We start from the raw sequence: 14,000 nt of genomic DNA on the forward strand, positions 1-14,000 counted from the left end.
TAATCGAAATCAATTACGCAAAAAGAACCAAACAGAAATCAAAACAAAACCATATTTTTCTATGAAATTAATTTAGTTTAAAATCTTATCAAAATCGTATCTTAGCAAACTTGCTAACTTTGGATCAAGATCAAATTTAGAGATCATCTTCTTTGTCTTAATGAAATTTAAAAAATCTACTACAAACTCAGGTTCAGGCAAAACATGATCTTATAATGAGTAAGTTGGTTGGATCCGTGAGTCGAGATACATATTTTTCTTATTTTTTACCCCAGATAAGAACTATAGACAGTTTATCTATGCCATACCTATACGACCTATGAAATACAATACAAAATAATATGAATAAATAATACGAACTACTTAGAACTATGATTCAATGCAATTCCAGAGTAAGATCTAAGTTGAAGTGCAGAGAATTTTGGAATTTTTCAGATCAAGCCATGCACACAAATATTTGCTAATTATGTTTTTAAAGGGAATTCAAAGTTTTCAATATAATTGTAAGCAACGCATTTCTACTTACTAAACAGCGCTGGACACAAAACTAGGACTGGACTGTACAGGGCAGGGCTGGGCAGGGCAGGGCAGAGCAGGGCGGGTGGGACAGGCAGCTGTCTGGGCTGGGGCAGTTCGCAGTGAGTCGTAAGTTGGGCAGTTGGCCAGGTGCGGGTGCCACAAACTGGTTGGTCAGCGATGGCCAAACGGCGACTATCTGTCTGTCTGTCTGTCTGGCGGGCCAGAGCCCAGGCTGTGCAGGCTGCCTGGGTTACAGTTGGGTCTGGCTCGAGCCAGAGCTCGAGCCCAGGCTGCGTGGTACACACCCGCATCGTAGCAGCGTTCGCTGGCGCAGTTTAAAACCAGATTAGCGCCCAAGTCGATGGCTAATTTTAGTGGTCTTTGGGTCGGTGGTCGGTGGCCGGGGCGTTGGGTTTTAAGCAAATTTGAATTTGAATTTTAGCGGGTGATAGTCGTTTGAACATACATATCTACTACTGCTAGTTGTTTCTGTTGTAGCCGTTGTTGTTGTCGACGTCGACGTCCCAGATCGGCCACTTGGTCAGTTGGCGAATGTGTTTTTGGCTGTTGTTCCACAATCGTTGCGCTGGCTAGTTGACAGTGCCATTCGCCTGGCCCAGCCTCAGAGTCCCCGTTTGGGTGTCTTGGTGAAATATAGGATGACATGGAGCCATGCTTATGGTTACGTGTGCACACACAGTGCAGCCACTAAAGCTGATTACGAAATGCTGACCTTTTGCCAGTTGCCTCTGGGCCACTTGTCAACCCCTTTGGCGGCATTTGGCGAAAGGTTTATGTCAACTGCCGCTTGGTAAGCTCCTCAAGCGGAGATACTCGTAATTGCGCTCTCAGTTAGTTTCACTTAATTTGATCATAATTTAGGCACAACTTTTGCCTAATATCTAACTGACCGTCTGATTGTTTGCCGAGTGTGCTTTATATAAAAGCATTCATTGGCTTCACATTGAACTATACGCATAGTCATCAGCGGACCCAAGCAACAGTGAGCCATTGAGCGCGGAAAAGTCAGAAAATCCTCTCTGGATTTGACAAATTTTTTGCTCAACAAGGTTTTTTTTTGGATATGATTTTTTCTGTATATTCTGTATATTCAGGCAATTCTTAAAAAGTGATTATACCAACTGTTTAAATTGTCAACTGTTTTTTCCAAAGTTACAACAGATAAAATAACAGACATGCCTATTTAGAGAATGTAATTTCAAAGTAATACAAGTTCTTGGTTAGGTGACTCCAGCTTTAGTCATTCCAGCTCTTCATGCACAGAACCCCTAGGTTTGTACCGCATACATGCTACACATTCGTCTAGTATTGAATATATACTCCATGGTCACTTTAATTGAATTCACATTACATTTAGCCGAGCTAGCTTCTGGAATTTCTGCACCGCGCCAGTTTCTTGTAAATGTTCGCATGCGTCACACGATCGAACCTTATTTGCCCACATAATTATTTAGTATTTGAAGCCAAATATTTGGGGTGCACAGCGACTGATATAATTTTCAGTGTTTACCCAATGTTAGGCAGGGCAATATGTCGCGAAGCTCTCGCACCTTGCATAAAAAAACAAACTGCAGCAATTCCACCCAAGGCGAATCAAAGAACCAACCCACAGTCGAGTGTTGTTAAATCTCGTTTGACAGCTGGTTTGATAGCGCATACCTGCGCACAGCTTAAAGCCATTGAATGGGTGGTGCAAATCGCAACTATAATCATCACCTGGCCTGGGAATGCTCACAAAGTTTGCAACCCTCCCCGGGCCAAATCAGACAAAAGCACCAGCAACGGCAAAAGCAACCTGGTAACTGCAAACCGGTGAATGCTGCCGACTGGAGACGGGTAACTGGTGTGTTAGGTTGCCGGGTGTCGAGTGCCGAGTGCCGGGTGCCGGGTGCTGTTTTCAAGGGCGCATCTGCAATGGCAATGGGAAGCAATCCCCACCCCAAAATAAAAACCAAGTGGACAGCAGCCAGTTGCTTTGATTGAGCGCTGAGCATATGGAGGGAAGCAGCTTCTGGAATTGTTTTCGTGAGTGTGTTTTTTTTTTTTTTTGCCTATCCTGCAGCTGCGCAGTAGATCGCCTTTGGGGTGGCTTTTTCGGTGGGAAAATAATTTAGCGGCCCGTTTCCAGTGTTTCAATTTCATTACGTATCAGACTTCGGGAATGGCCACTGTACCTGAGATTGATGTGCATTGGAATTTTTCGAGACTTCGTGGCCTCATGTTGCTCTTTTCAATTTGCCATCTTAATAGTTGTGGGAATGCACATTTAATGTTCCAATTTTGATTTTATTTCCTATATATATTTTGGCTATTGTGCGCTGCTCATTTGCGAGCGTTTCTTTGGTTAAAGTTCAATCAACTAAAAGAATTTGATTCGAAGTCATTTGAAGAATGATTTTAAAAATTTATTTTTGATACTACTTTGATATGGTTTCGAATTACTGAGAAAGCGCTGCATGCAACAATTTAGAGAACAAAGTAAGAACATCCACGGCTAAGATTTGCATTGAGGTCTATTCGACTGCAAATCTGGGAAATAGGGGGCAACATCCCAATCATTATTAATATATGCACTTATTGAATGAACTGACCAACCAAGCGAGTACTTCATGGGAAACATTAAAGTTCTAACAACTTTTAGATTAATTCACAAAAATGGACGCTCAAAAGGGACGATCAAATCATTTTTCAATCTTATTATTTTATTCTAAACATAAAATAGGAAATGGCAAGTCTCTTTTATTATATAGAGTTTTGAATGGATTTTAAGTTAGATTAAAATTTTGAGGTATGGTTTGGGTTTGTTTAAGCAATAAACAACATACATAGCATAAAAAATCCGTTTTCCATAAGTGGGAACAGTTTAATAAATAATAAAAATATAATACTACCCTATGTTATGCAAAGCTTTTAAATAAGTATTAGGGCGCCACAGAAGCTTGACGCACATTTTTCAACCATTTTTACTTAGATAAGCTTTCTTGTTGACTTCAATCGTAAAATCAGTATATGTTATTGAACACATATTAGTTAAATTTCGGACATCTTTCCACATGTTGATTTTCACAACTTTCCATTTTCAATTGGTCGGCCGAAAAAAAAACGACTCTACGCCGGCAGCTGCTCGCATATAAATAGCTGCGCATGTGCGCCACATCAATAAAACCAACAGCATTAGTCACTCGCCAATTGGCCGGGCCGCTGGGCAGGCCCGGCCATGTCTGGTCAGGTCTAGATTAGCTCAGGCCGGAGAAATGCAGGTGCCACAGAGCACAACGTACCCAAAATGAACAAATTCCTGCCTCCATGCGCAGTTGGTGGGCGTAACGATGCAGTTTGATTTGGGCAAAGTGCGCTGACAAATTTGGGCTCATTTATTTTGGGCATTGTGAGTTTTCTACGCTGGCAGCGTAATGCAAATTAAGACATAGCCCAGCCCCCAATCTCCCCTTTTGACTTGTGGCCAGCTGCGGTAGCAGTCGCGGACGCGTTTGCAAAGTAAATTTAATAAAAAAAAACTAAAAAAAAAATACTACAGTATTGACTGCCGGCGATGAGACGTCAATGCGTTGGCTGCTGATTGCCGGACGTGCTGAGGTGAAGGCGCTAAGGAGCAGCTATGTGTGTGGCCTGGGGCGGTACATATGTAAGTGTCCACTAGTGACACATGGCTCAATGCGGCGAAGTTTTAAGAGTGAGCGAGCAGGCAGAATCCAGGCCATCGCACTTGCACTTCAAGCTGTCGGTGTACTGAATAACACCATAGCTGCCCGATATCATCCATGTGGGATCGACCTTAAGCAAATGATCGGCACAACCCTCGGGCAGCCCGCAGATTACCTCGCACTTAACATTGCGCATGGCGCATATGTTTGTTGGACGAAAGCCGCGCAGACATGTGATGAACTCCTCTGTCGAATCCCAGATGTAGTCGCCGAGCAGCTTGCGATAGTTTAGATCCCCCTTGAAAATGGCCAGCTGCGCCTTAGTAAGAAACCTGTACAGTTCGATATTGGAATCCACCATGACAAAATAGGACTGTGGTCCCGTCCAGAAATGTGATAAGGGCGCTATAACAATGCGCCGCTCGTTCATTAGACGTTCTAGCTTTTTGCCCAGCGTGGAGATAATCTCAACGTTGTAGTCCTTCAGATATTTAATAGTCCATTCAATGTCGTGTCGGAGCACATCGGAGATGTACCAGGGTATGGCTTTCACATGCATGCGCACCTGGGTAACCAGCTCATGGTCGATCAGATACTCGATGAACAACAAATCTGTAAACAGCTCAAAGCCGCCATTGTCACAAATGTAGTCTACAATGATCTGCTCTTGGCCCTTTGCCTTCATCAGACAGTTCCAAACTAGGAAACTGTCGTCAACCAGAAGCCTCTTGTCCAGATCCGCAACACGGGCCAGCACGTCGATATTCTTATGGTCCTGGGGCGCATCAAAGATAAAGGCATTAAGTTGTATTTCATAATGATTGCTCCATAAATTGATGCGCATCAATCGGCTAAAGGAATCAAAATCCTTGCTCAGCCCACGTGTGGCCTCAGTAAGACACCGGATAGCACGACCACTGATCTGCAAGTCCTCCTTTTTCAGATCTGCAAAGTAATCAAAGTTCTGCAGATGTTTGCTATTTTCAAAGAACGAGCTGATGCGCCTGTACAGATAGCACTCGGCGTGTAGCCAGCTGGCTCGAAAGAATGATCGTTTCGGGCGGGGCAGCTCCGATAGAAACGCATTCCACTCAGCCTTGTCCGGCTCATTGCCATGGAACAGTTGAAACTGTCGATCGCGTTGGAGTTCCCCTTTTAAGCGCTCAACGGACTCAATTATCACGCGTATATCCTTGTGCACCTCCTCGCCATACAGATCCTCCAGGTCATACTCCCTAAATCGCACCGTATTGATAACCTGCTGCATTATACCCGGCATGCGCGCCTGCAGCGCTATGTAGGCAAAGCTCTGTTTAAATCGCCCCGATAGCAGGGAATGACGCGGAGTCACCACATCGATCAAGTCCGTCCCAGTTGTTGAAAACACACTGGGTCTCATCTCGCGGCTTTTGGTACATTGAAGTACGTGTATTTACCTTAAATTTAAGATCTAGGGCCTAAATACAAGATTTATTTATTTGGGAAAAATTAACTTTAATACTATGTTAATTTTGAATAGTTAAACAAAGTTGTTTTCAAATAAAACAAAAAAACAAATGAAATATAAGTCTGAGTCGGGTTTCTTTGCGAGTCAAGCTGCTCATATCAATTGATTCTCCAATGACATTTTTGACTGCTCATCTTTTTCAGCGGTTATCAAATCATTTCTTATACCACAAATTGAACTCTCATCTCATTCTTTAAGCTCGCATTTTATTGCATATATTGCATTGACTTGGATTCATGGCTCACCTTATTTACTTTATCCATATTTTTGATATGATATCAACGTTAATAGTGTTAAGATCACTTATCCATTAGCCCTGACAACTGTGGGAAAGATCTCGTTAGTAGGGATTCGCTTTCGTTTCCTTCCGTAGCCCACGTGTTTGGGCATGCCCGATTTTGGTTAATACTCTCAACGTCAAATGTCATTTGCATAATTCTCGAATAGTTGGGATAACACTTGCGTGTCGGCTCTGGTATCCGGTTGAACAAAATCATAACATGCCAAAAGGGTTCAACATGGCCAAGGAAGTGGATCGCATTGCATTTGCTCTGGACTATATTTAAATGATGTTCCGATTGTCATTTGCATGCGTTTACCATAATTGTCACAAGTTCACAATAGCGCGATGGGAACTTCAAAATTGTACCTAGGTGCCGCGATGTGCCTAGGTTAATGTTATGCTAATGGGGCAAGGTGTGCACTTCCTCTAGCAACCCCTGCATGAGAGCTCTTCAAATTGAATTCTTATTTTTATGAAATGCGGATGACGCAAGTGTTCTTTGTGGATTTGGCAAAGGGAAACAGAACCGAGCTGATATGATTTTATGTTGTTTACTCATGAAATACACACATGGACTTAACCGGCCCTTCTCTCTCTTCTCCCTCTCCCTGTCTCTGTCGCAGTCCCTGCCCTTGGCAAAGCCCCATTGGCTGGCAGACATAACTGCGTCAAAACAGAAAGTTGCGCCTTTAACTGAGCTCATTAGCCGTGCACCTTAGACGCTTCCACAACTGAGTCCAGGTGTTCCATAGAAATTGAAAACTTCCCCCGTGACATACTAGTTGTGCTACAACTTTTGCTGCTGGTGGTGACTCGACTATCTGCTGCTTCTTCTACCTTCTCAAGGTGTTGCATTTGTGCTGCGCTTCAACTTCAAAGCCTGAAACGTTACTTTTCGGCTAAGTCTGGCCAGGGGAGTGGGGCGTTTGCGTGTGCGTCATGTTTTCAATTGCGCTACCTTGTGAAATAGAACAGCAGCTGCGCTATATTTGTGGCAACTTTTGGCATGTGCTCACAATGCGTAATAGACAACGCTCGGGGTGGGCATATGCATAAACTTTTCAAATCTTTTCAGCCTTTAGAAGAAATTTGTCCTTATTATAATTATAATCTTTTATTTAATTATTCAAATAATTTTAGTTAAAACAAGACCAAGTTTAAGATCGCACAATAGTGATCTATTTGAGTGTGTCCAATTAGAACCCATAGCCGAAATATGTACGTTGCAAGTATACTAGATTTCTATACATGGTATATACATACACTGAAAGACACATAAGTATACACTCTTTACACTCGGAGATATGCAGTCTTGAATAGATCTCTAGATATAAAACTGTTTGTCTTGACTGATTGACTGTCTCACTGACTGACTGATTGGCGATCATCGCACAGCCCATACCGTTGGAGCTTGGAAGTTGAAATTTTCACCTTATCTGATGAAGACGAACGTTACGTAGAAGTTTCGTGATATTCCACGTGATATTATCCGCATTTCTGGATAAATCGATAAATCGATCGGCCTCTAACTCATTTTCAAAGATCTTTTTCTAAAATTATTTACGGGTGTTTCGAAAAATGAATTCCTCCCTATTGCTTTTAATTTATAATGTACTAAACTATGTGTTTGAAATAAAATAAAAAACGCACTAGTTGATAATTATTGATATTTACTAAAGTGAAAGCTTTTGCCGTATCATCCTCGCCCCTGAACTATACCCACCATAATTTTCAGTGCAACCTCAGAGTTATGTGCAGCCATGAGAACGCCTCAACTTTCACCCAATGCCGAGCAGGAAAAAAATAAAGAAATGTGACAAAATATGGCTCACCCGGTAATTGCTCCCGCCAGATCAGCGGATATATTTATGGTATTGCAGTTCCCCGGTCCCTGGCTGCCCCATGGCTCGCTGCGACTAAAAAATTGCATTATCAGAGCCATAAACAAATTAGGGGAAGACCTTTTAAAAAAATTAAATAAAAAAGAAGGAGCAGGGCAGCTGCATGCGCTGAATGTGCTGCATATGCTGCATGTGATTCAGATGGGCAACAAAATCGTGGCTCAAGTGGCGGTCCCATTAGCTGACACCGAGACGAGTGCACACAATATTTTAGAAACAATGTTGGTCCCAACTAAGCTCGCCAAGATTAATAACTCGATGGCGCACGTTCAATTAATCTTTCGTTAGTTGAGGAGAGGCCGTGTCCAAAATTTCCCGCTGCCACCATTTCTCCCATTCAGTATTCACTGACAACTTAACGGCACGTCTCGTGTACCTGCCGCATCGTCAGTGTCAATTGTGACAGCGCCCTGCCAGGCGGCAGATTCCCGCCTGTCTTCCCCCCGCAGACAATACAAAAACAAACAAACGGACACGTTCAGTACAGTAGGGCGCAACCACCCGAAAAAAAGAGAAAGTGAGAGGGAGGGAGCTCCTAGCATATCATGCCCATGAACGTGACAAAACTTAAGAACACAAAACTTTACAGCTCACATCTCTCACTAAATTAGTTGTTTTAGTTGTTCGCTCGCTTCTAAATTTAGTCAGCCCAACAATCCATTGGCCATAAATCAATTATATGGTTTTTCGATGCCAAGCTAAAGACAATTTTCAGCAGCTACTGCAACTGGGGTTTGCTTCAGGTGCATGTCTATAGATATCGGATTGGTTTAATATACCCTCTGCTTATTCGTTAAAGGGGGAATTATTAGCTATACTAATGCACAAATTTACCTTTGCAAATATCTCAGAGACCAATTGCAGGAAGGATATTAGAATTTTCGAATAACACTGGAAATTTCCATCGTTTATTTCCGACATAATAGGATGCCTGTTTTCTTCTTCTCTTTTCAACAAATTGTATTATGGTCAAGGAATAAATGAGTGCAGGGTATCGCAGTTCAACTACGTCATTGCCGCCTTGGAATATTTTGAACGAAAGGCATTTCTGGTATTTTCATAGCTTATGATTATAAAAATTTGATGCTGACAGCCGAAAAATTAACATAAAGTATAAATATGAAATCATTTGTAATAATTAGCGTGACATTTGCAGCTATTTTTACAGCTTTTTGCAGCCCAAAAAAATATCTCAATTTGGTGGGGTTTGAGCCACTCTTGAGTCAGTTGCTTAATTTGTTTAATTACAAATCCCTCGAGCATGAGAATACAAATGTTTTTCGTGACTTTATTAATGCCAACAGGCGCAAGCTGTCACTGAAATTGATGCACCCCTCGCAGCAAAAGGCGTAAGTTAAGTTCAGAGGACAAAGCAAATGTTTTGTAATGAGGTTGAAATTGCACCACCGCCACCAGCAGCAGCGGCACCACCAAGCCCGACGGGCTGGTGTATAGAGCTTGAAGTAAAGCACAAAGCAGCTCAGCTTACCACAACAACAAAAAACAACAACAACAAAAACAGCAACAGCAAACAGAGCCGAAGTTGAATTTTATTTGAATTAGCAACGCGCAATCAAAAACATTCAAACACGCATAAATTGAATCCCGTGGGATGATTTCTGTGCCGCGTTCCCAGCAACCCCCTCGGATTGCCGGCAACTTGTCACGTGATTCAAATAACAAATAATGCATCAAGGATCATCCCTTAGCTGCTGCTGCACTGACCCTTTTGTAATACGAGTCCGCCGAAATTCGCGCCCGCATTCGACTTGCCAGCGAGGGTACATTTATTTATTGGTCAAAAGAATCCTCCCGGTGAGGCTGTGCCCAGGCCTGGCACTCTCCCTCCCACTCCCCCCTTAGCTTTTCTCACGCACTTGGCTGCTGCTGGTCGCTGGGCGTCGACGTCTGCAAGTGTAAATGTGTCTGGTCATGGGAACATTTGCACTCGATTGAATTGTTCTATTAGGCGCTCAATTGATGGGCTATAATTGGATATTTTGCGTTTAAGGAGTGCTACCTATTAGTTTCAGTCGCAATTTGGCCTTAATTGATTACAATATGTTTAATCAAGTGGGGTTGAATGTGCGGTTTAGAGTTCAATAAAGTGAGTTTCCAAAGTAGAAATCATTTACAATTTTTACATATTTTACAAAATAATATATCGCCAAAAGTAACCAATTTTTTTCTATTTCAATATTTCAGAAGTAATTATGTGACACATATCATTTAGATGAGACTTATCATAAGAAAGCCTTTGAAAAAAATTTTGAATAAATTGCGAAGTTTGTGTGTGAACCGAACCTTGAAGAACAGACTGTGATATTTTATGCTGCAGAGTATTCTCTACTCTTTATAAACTCGTTTACAAAGAATACAGTTCAATTATTTACCTGCAGATTAAAACAAGCTTTTCGCCCTGCCGAAAAACGACGAACTTGAACTTTAGCGCGCCCTTCAACTTAACGCATGCCAAATATCTGAACGGCCAGGAGGATGTTTACCATTGATAAGGAAATTAAAGACATGGCAAGTACATTAACCCAACTTTGTAAAATTTTGCAAAAAAAAAAAAACAAGATAAATTTTGCATATTTGCAAGTGAATCAGCGCCGAAAATATTGCTGAAGCGGCGAATACTATATTATTTTTATGATATTTCAACATGCATTAACATAAACGTTGATGTTAATCTCTTTTTCCCATGAAGCTCTCGTAACTCTCGAAAAAAACTGAAGCTCGCCGCATAAACAATTCATTATCGTGATTCATTTATGGACAAAATTAAATAAAATCACCAGCTGGAAATTATAATTCGTATTAGTCAAGATGAGAGCTACCGATGGATGTTGAGTCCAACAACTGAGCGGGTGGTCCCCCATTCCCCTCATAGAGCTCTGACAGTAAGCTTCCCAAGCAGATTAATATCTCAAGAGCCATGAGGAGAATAAAGTCGAGAGACTCTAGAAGCGCATTTTAATTAGTTAGTTGGACAACAAATTTAATTTATTGTCACTTGAATCCCCCGTCCCCTAAAGAAGCACGCCGCAGTCTTTCTGTGTTGGCCCGAATGGGTCTTTAGACCTGGCTCATTTCATAATTGACCAATTTGTGTGTGCGTGCCTGCCTGTGTGTGTGTTAGCCTTATCGATGACTACGCATATGGAAGGCGCACACGCTGTCAATAAAACAAATTAGTTTGAATTATAGACGTAGCTTCTAACTTTGCTAATATATGCGGCGTCGGAAGCGGGACAACATAGTCGCCCAAGTTGCGGGCCTGCTGTGTGTTCTTTACGTTACAATATTGTTGCTGATGTCGGGCAGTCGCGCTCTTATTGTTGTTGTGCTTTTATTTGTTTATAATTACCGTTAGCTTTGATAACAATATCAGATTTCAATAGACTGCTGCCCACCGCGGCGTCATTAATGTTCACTGACCTGGACATTCTGTTCATTGGTCTCCATCTCGGTCTCCATCTCCATCTGCGTCTCCAACTCCATCTCCGGCTCCGGCTCCGTTCTGTGTTGTTGTTCCTTCTGCTCTTCGTCCACGTTTATGGCCAGCTGCCCTGCACCCGCTTTGTCTGTAGATCAGGCGCCAATAGTTCTAAGATCTTGTTTTGATTGCCGTCCAGTCCGCGTTGCCGCCATGGTCGGCGCATTCTTTTGCTCAGTGGCTTGAGAAATCTATAACTCGTGACATTGTGCGGCGGCGTGTGGCATGCAACAGCACCACCACCACCATTCTTCCCCTCCTGTACATGCGCGCTGGGTATTGGGTTTTGCATTTCTGCATAGTTTTCTTACACTTTTCCTATCCATCCGGCGACTTTCTTTTGTTGTCAGTTGCTGCTGCTGCAGCTGCAGCAACGGCAAATTAATGACATTTTGCACTTCATTATGCGACTTTGGCGGCTCTTTGACACTTTGAAGTGAGGCACTCAGCTGCATCTGAGCCGAGTCTAGAGTGAGTCCACATAGCTATAGTTTGCAGTTGGCAGTTTGCGGTTTGGCTGCCAGCTGATGTGCAGTTAGGTCGCCTTGGTGTCCGCTGACGAGCAACTGGAGCTGCACTTGGTCAAAGATGACAGAGAAATGTTATCATTGCCTGAATAGCAGCCAATTTAAAGCTTTCGAGAGAGAGCTCACACTCTGAAGACTCTTTACAATATCTTTTCTCAATATGTACTGTCAACAGATAATATTGAGCTGATCATGGATGTACTTTATGAATCAATCAAATGTACATCAAGTGATTATTTAGGCTAGGGTTTTTTTGTGTTGGATTGATCAAAGTTGATTTTAAATTACGCTAGCAAAAGTCCAAAATATCTATAAATGTCTGCGATCAACAATTATTATAATTAAATAAACAAATAATAACCGAATAATTCTTAGGTTTCGGCTTACGATTTGAACTATGGTTTTCTTAACCATTTTTGTTTTGATGAAAAAGTGCTTTGATTATGGATTGAGTTCTTGGTTTGCTTCAATTTATATATATTTGTGATAGCAGGCTCCAATTGGTTCGTTTCAACCAAAAGCTTCCTTAATTCTATAAATATTATTATTGCATATCGCGATCAAATAGAAAGCAAATTGTACCAATTACATTTTCCGAACAAAGTTTCTGTATTAAAGACGTGTATGGTAGAAGCTTCCTCAATAGGTGAGTTGATCAAGCGATCAATAGGACATAGATAAAATGGTCCCAGATTTCCACTTAGGTCTGTCTCATGCTGGGATGCCGGGCGGTCGTTAAATTCACTTAACATCAATTCACGAAGAATCATTTAAAGACATTGGTATTCGGTCTGCACAACAATGAGTTGTTCTGTCTTCAATCGGCAGTATTGTTATTATAACAGAGATCACCTATCATGGTCAGGACACACCGGTTCATTACAGGACTTTGGCGCCAATTTCTGTAAGGAATCACTAGTCTGCAGAATCAGTTGCTTGGTACGTGTCGAAGAAGCAGCTGTGTGCAGGCCAGGGGCACGGGACAACCCTCTGTTGTGCTGAGATTTCAACCAAGATCAATGCCAAGACGCTGCTCGTGGCTAAGGGTTGGCTCGAAAGTAACGTTCGGATTGCAATTTCACCACCACCATCAGCACCACCACAGCAACAACAACCACCAGGCGGCTGGCTGGTGATGCTCTGCGTTCCATTGGGGTGGGCCAACTGCAGCACGGGGCAGCACAGGCGGCACGAGCACGTTGAAAGTGCCAGGTAGTTTTGCACATACCTCTTGGCGCATTCCAAGGTACTTCTTGCCGAGCTCGACCAGGTAAAATGCGGCGGCGCAGCCACCCCATAGATATTCGTGTACATATGGAAGGCTCAAAGTGGAGGTTTCTCAAACTGGCAGCTGGCAGACCAACTTTCAACAACAATTTCAAAAATTACACGGCCGTTAGGGAATTGTTGTTATTGCTATAATGCACCTAGATGGAGGAGCGAGGGACAAGGCTGTACAATGGCTGTTGATTTACTTTAGATCCTCGGCTTGTTTGTTTCAGTCATTAATATTTTTGAATGCCTGTCAGAAGCCGTTGAGTATTTGGGTATTGTTTAGAAGGCTGTAAGAACTTTAATTCTGGCTGAAAGTACGATATTTCCCAACATATCAAAATATCAGCCTTGAGTGGTTTTCTAAAGTTTAATCGAGTAGAAAAGCTTAGATTAAAACCACTCGCAGACTATTAAATCGAAAGCTGCAGCTAAGCTGTTCTTGGTGGACGCAAAGCTGATCGTGCAGTTGACCGTGGAGGAGCGCTGATTTAAGCAGCTTAAGGCCTGCAAGAGCACTGAAACTGGCCAAAAAGATCACTGGCTTAAACGTATCGGCTGCGCTCTTTAAGAACTTCACAAAAGCCACAGCGCAACGATTGAAATTTGAAACAAGAGCGCCAAAGAGAGCCCAATATCTGCAGAGCGCCAATCGCTTTAAGCTGCTCTTTGCTACAATCAAAGAGCGACTGGCAAGCAGCTCACCTGCTCGCAGAGCGCTGCCTTCGTGTCTGTGTGGCTCGTCGTGTACATAAGCTCGCCAGCCGATCGTCAACGCTGACAGAGACAGCACCTCGCTGCGAGTT

General features: G+C 42.5%; 1 protein-coding gene across 1 annotated transcript; it reads right to left on the bottom strand.

The window, feature by feature from the left end:
• Positions 1-3,321: 3,321 nt before the first annotated feature.
• On the bottom strand, positions 3,322-5,719 carry LOC115763151 (damage-control phosphatase ARMT1). Its single transcript, XM_030705599.1, has one exon. The coding sequence runs from the start codon at positions 5,602-5,604 to the stop codon at positions 4,213-4,215; it is 1,392 nt and encodes a 463-aa protein (XP_030561459.1). The 5' UTR covers positions 5,605-5,719; the 3' UTR covers positions 3,322-4,212.
• Positions 5,720-14,000: the final 8,281 nt, after the last annotated feature.

The sequence above is a fragment of the Drosophila novamexicana genome, unplaced genomic scaffold (genome assembly GCF_003285875.2).
Source record: "Drosophila novamexicana strain 15010-1031.04,08,12 unplaced genomic scaffold, DnovRS2.1 tig00000689-arrow-pilon, whole genome shotgun sequence".
Lineage (NCBI taxonomy): Eukaryota > Metazoa > Arthropoda > Insecta > Diptera > Drosophilidae > Drosophila > Drosophila novamexicana.

Bases quoted from the DNA above. Each gene is read 5' to 3' on its own strand.
- LOC115763151 (XM_030705599.1), bottom strand. From the start codon at position 5,604: ATGAGACCCAGTGTGTTTTCAACAACTGGGACGGACTTGATCGATGTG.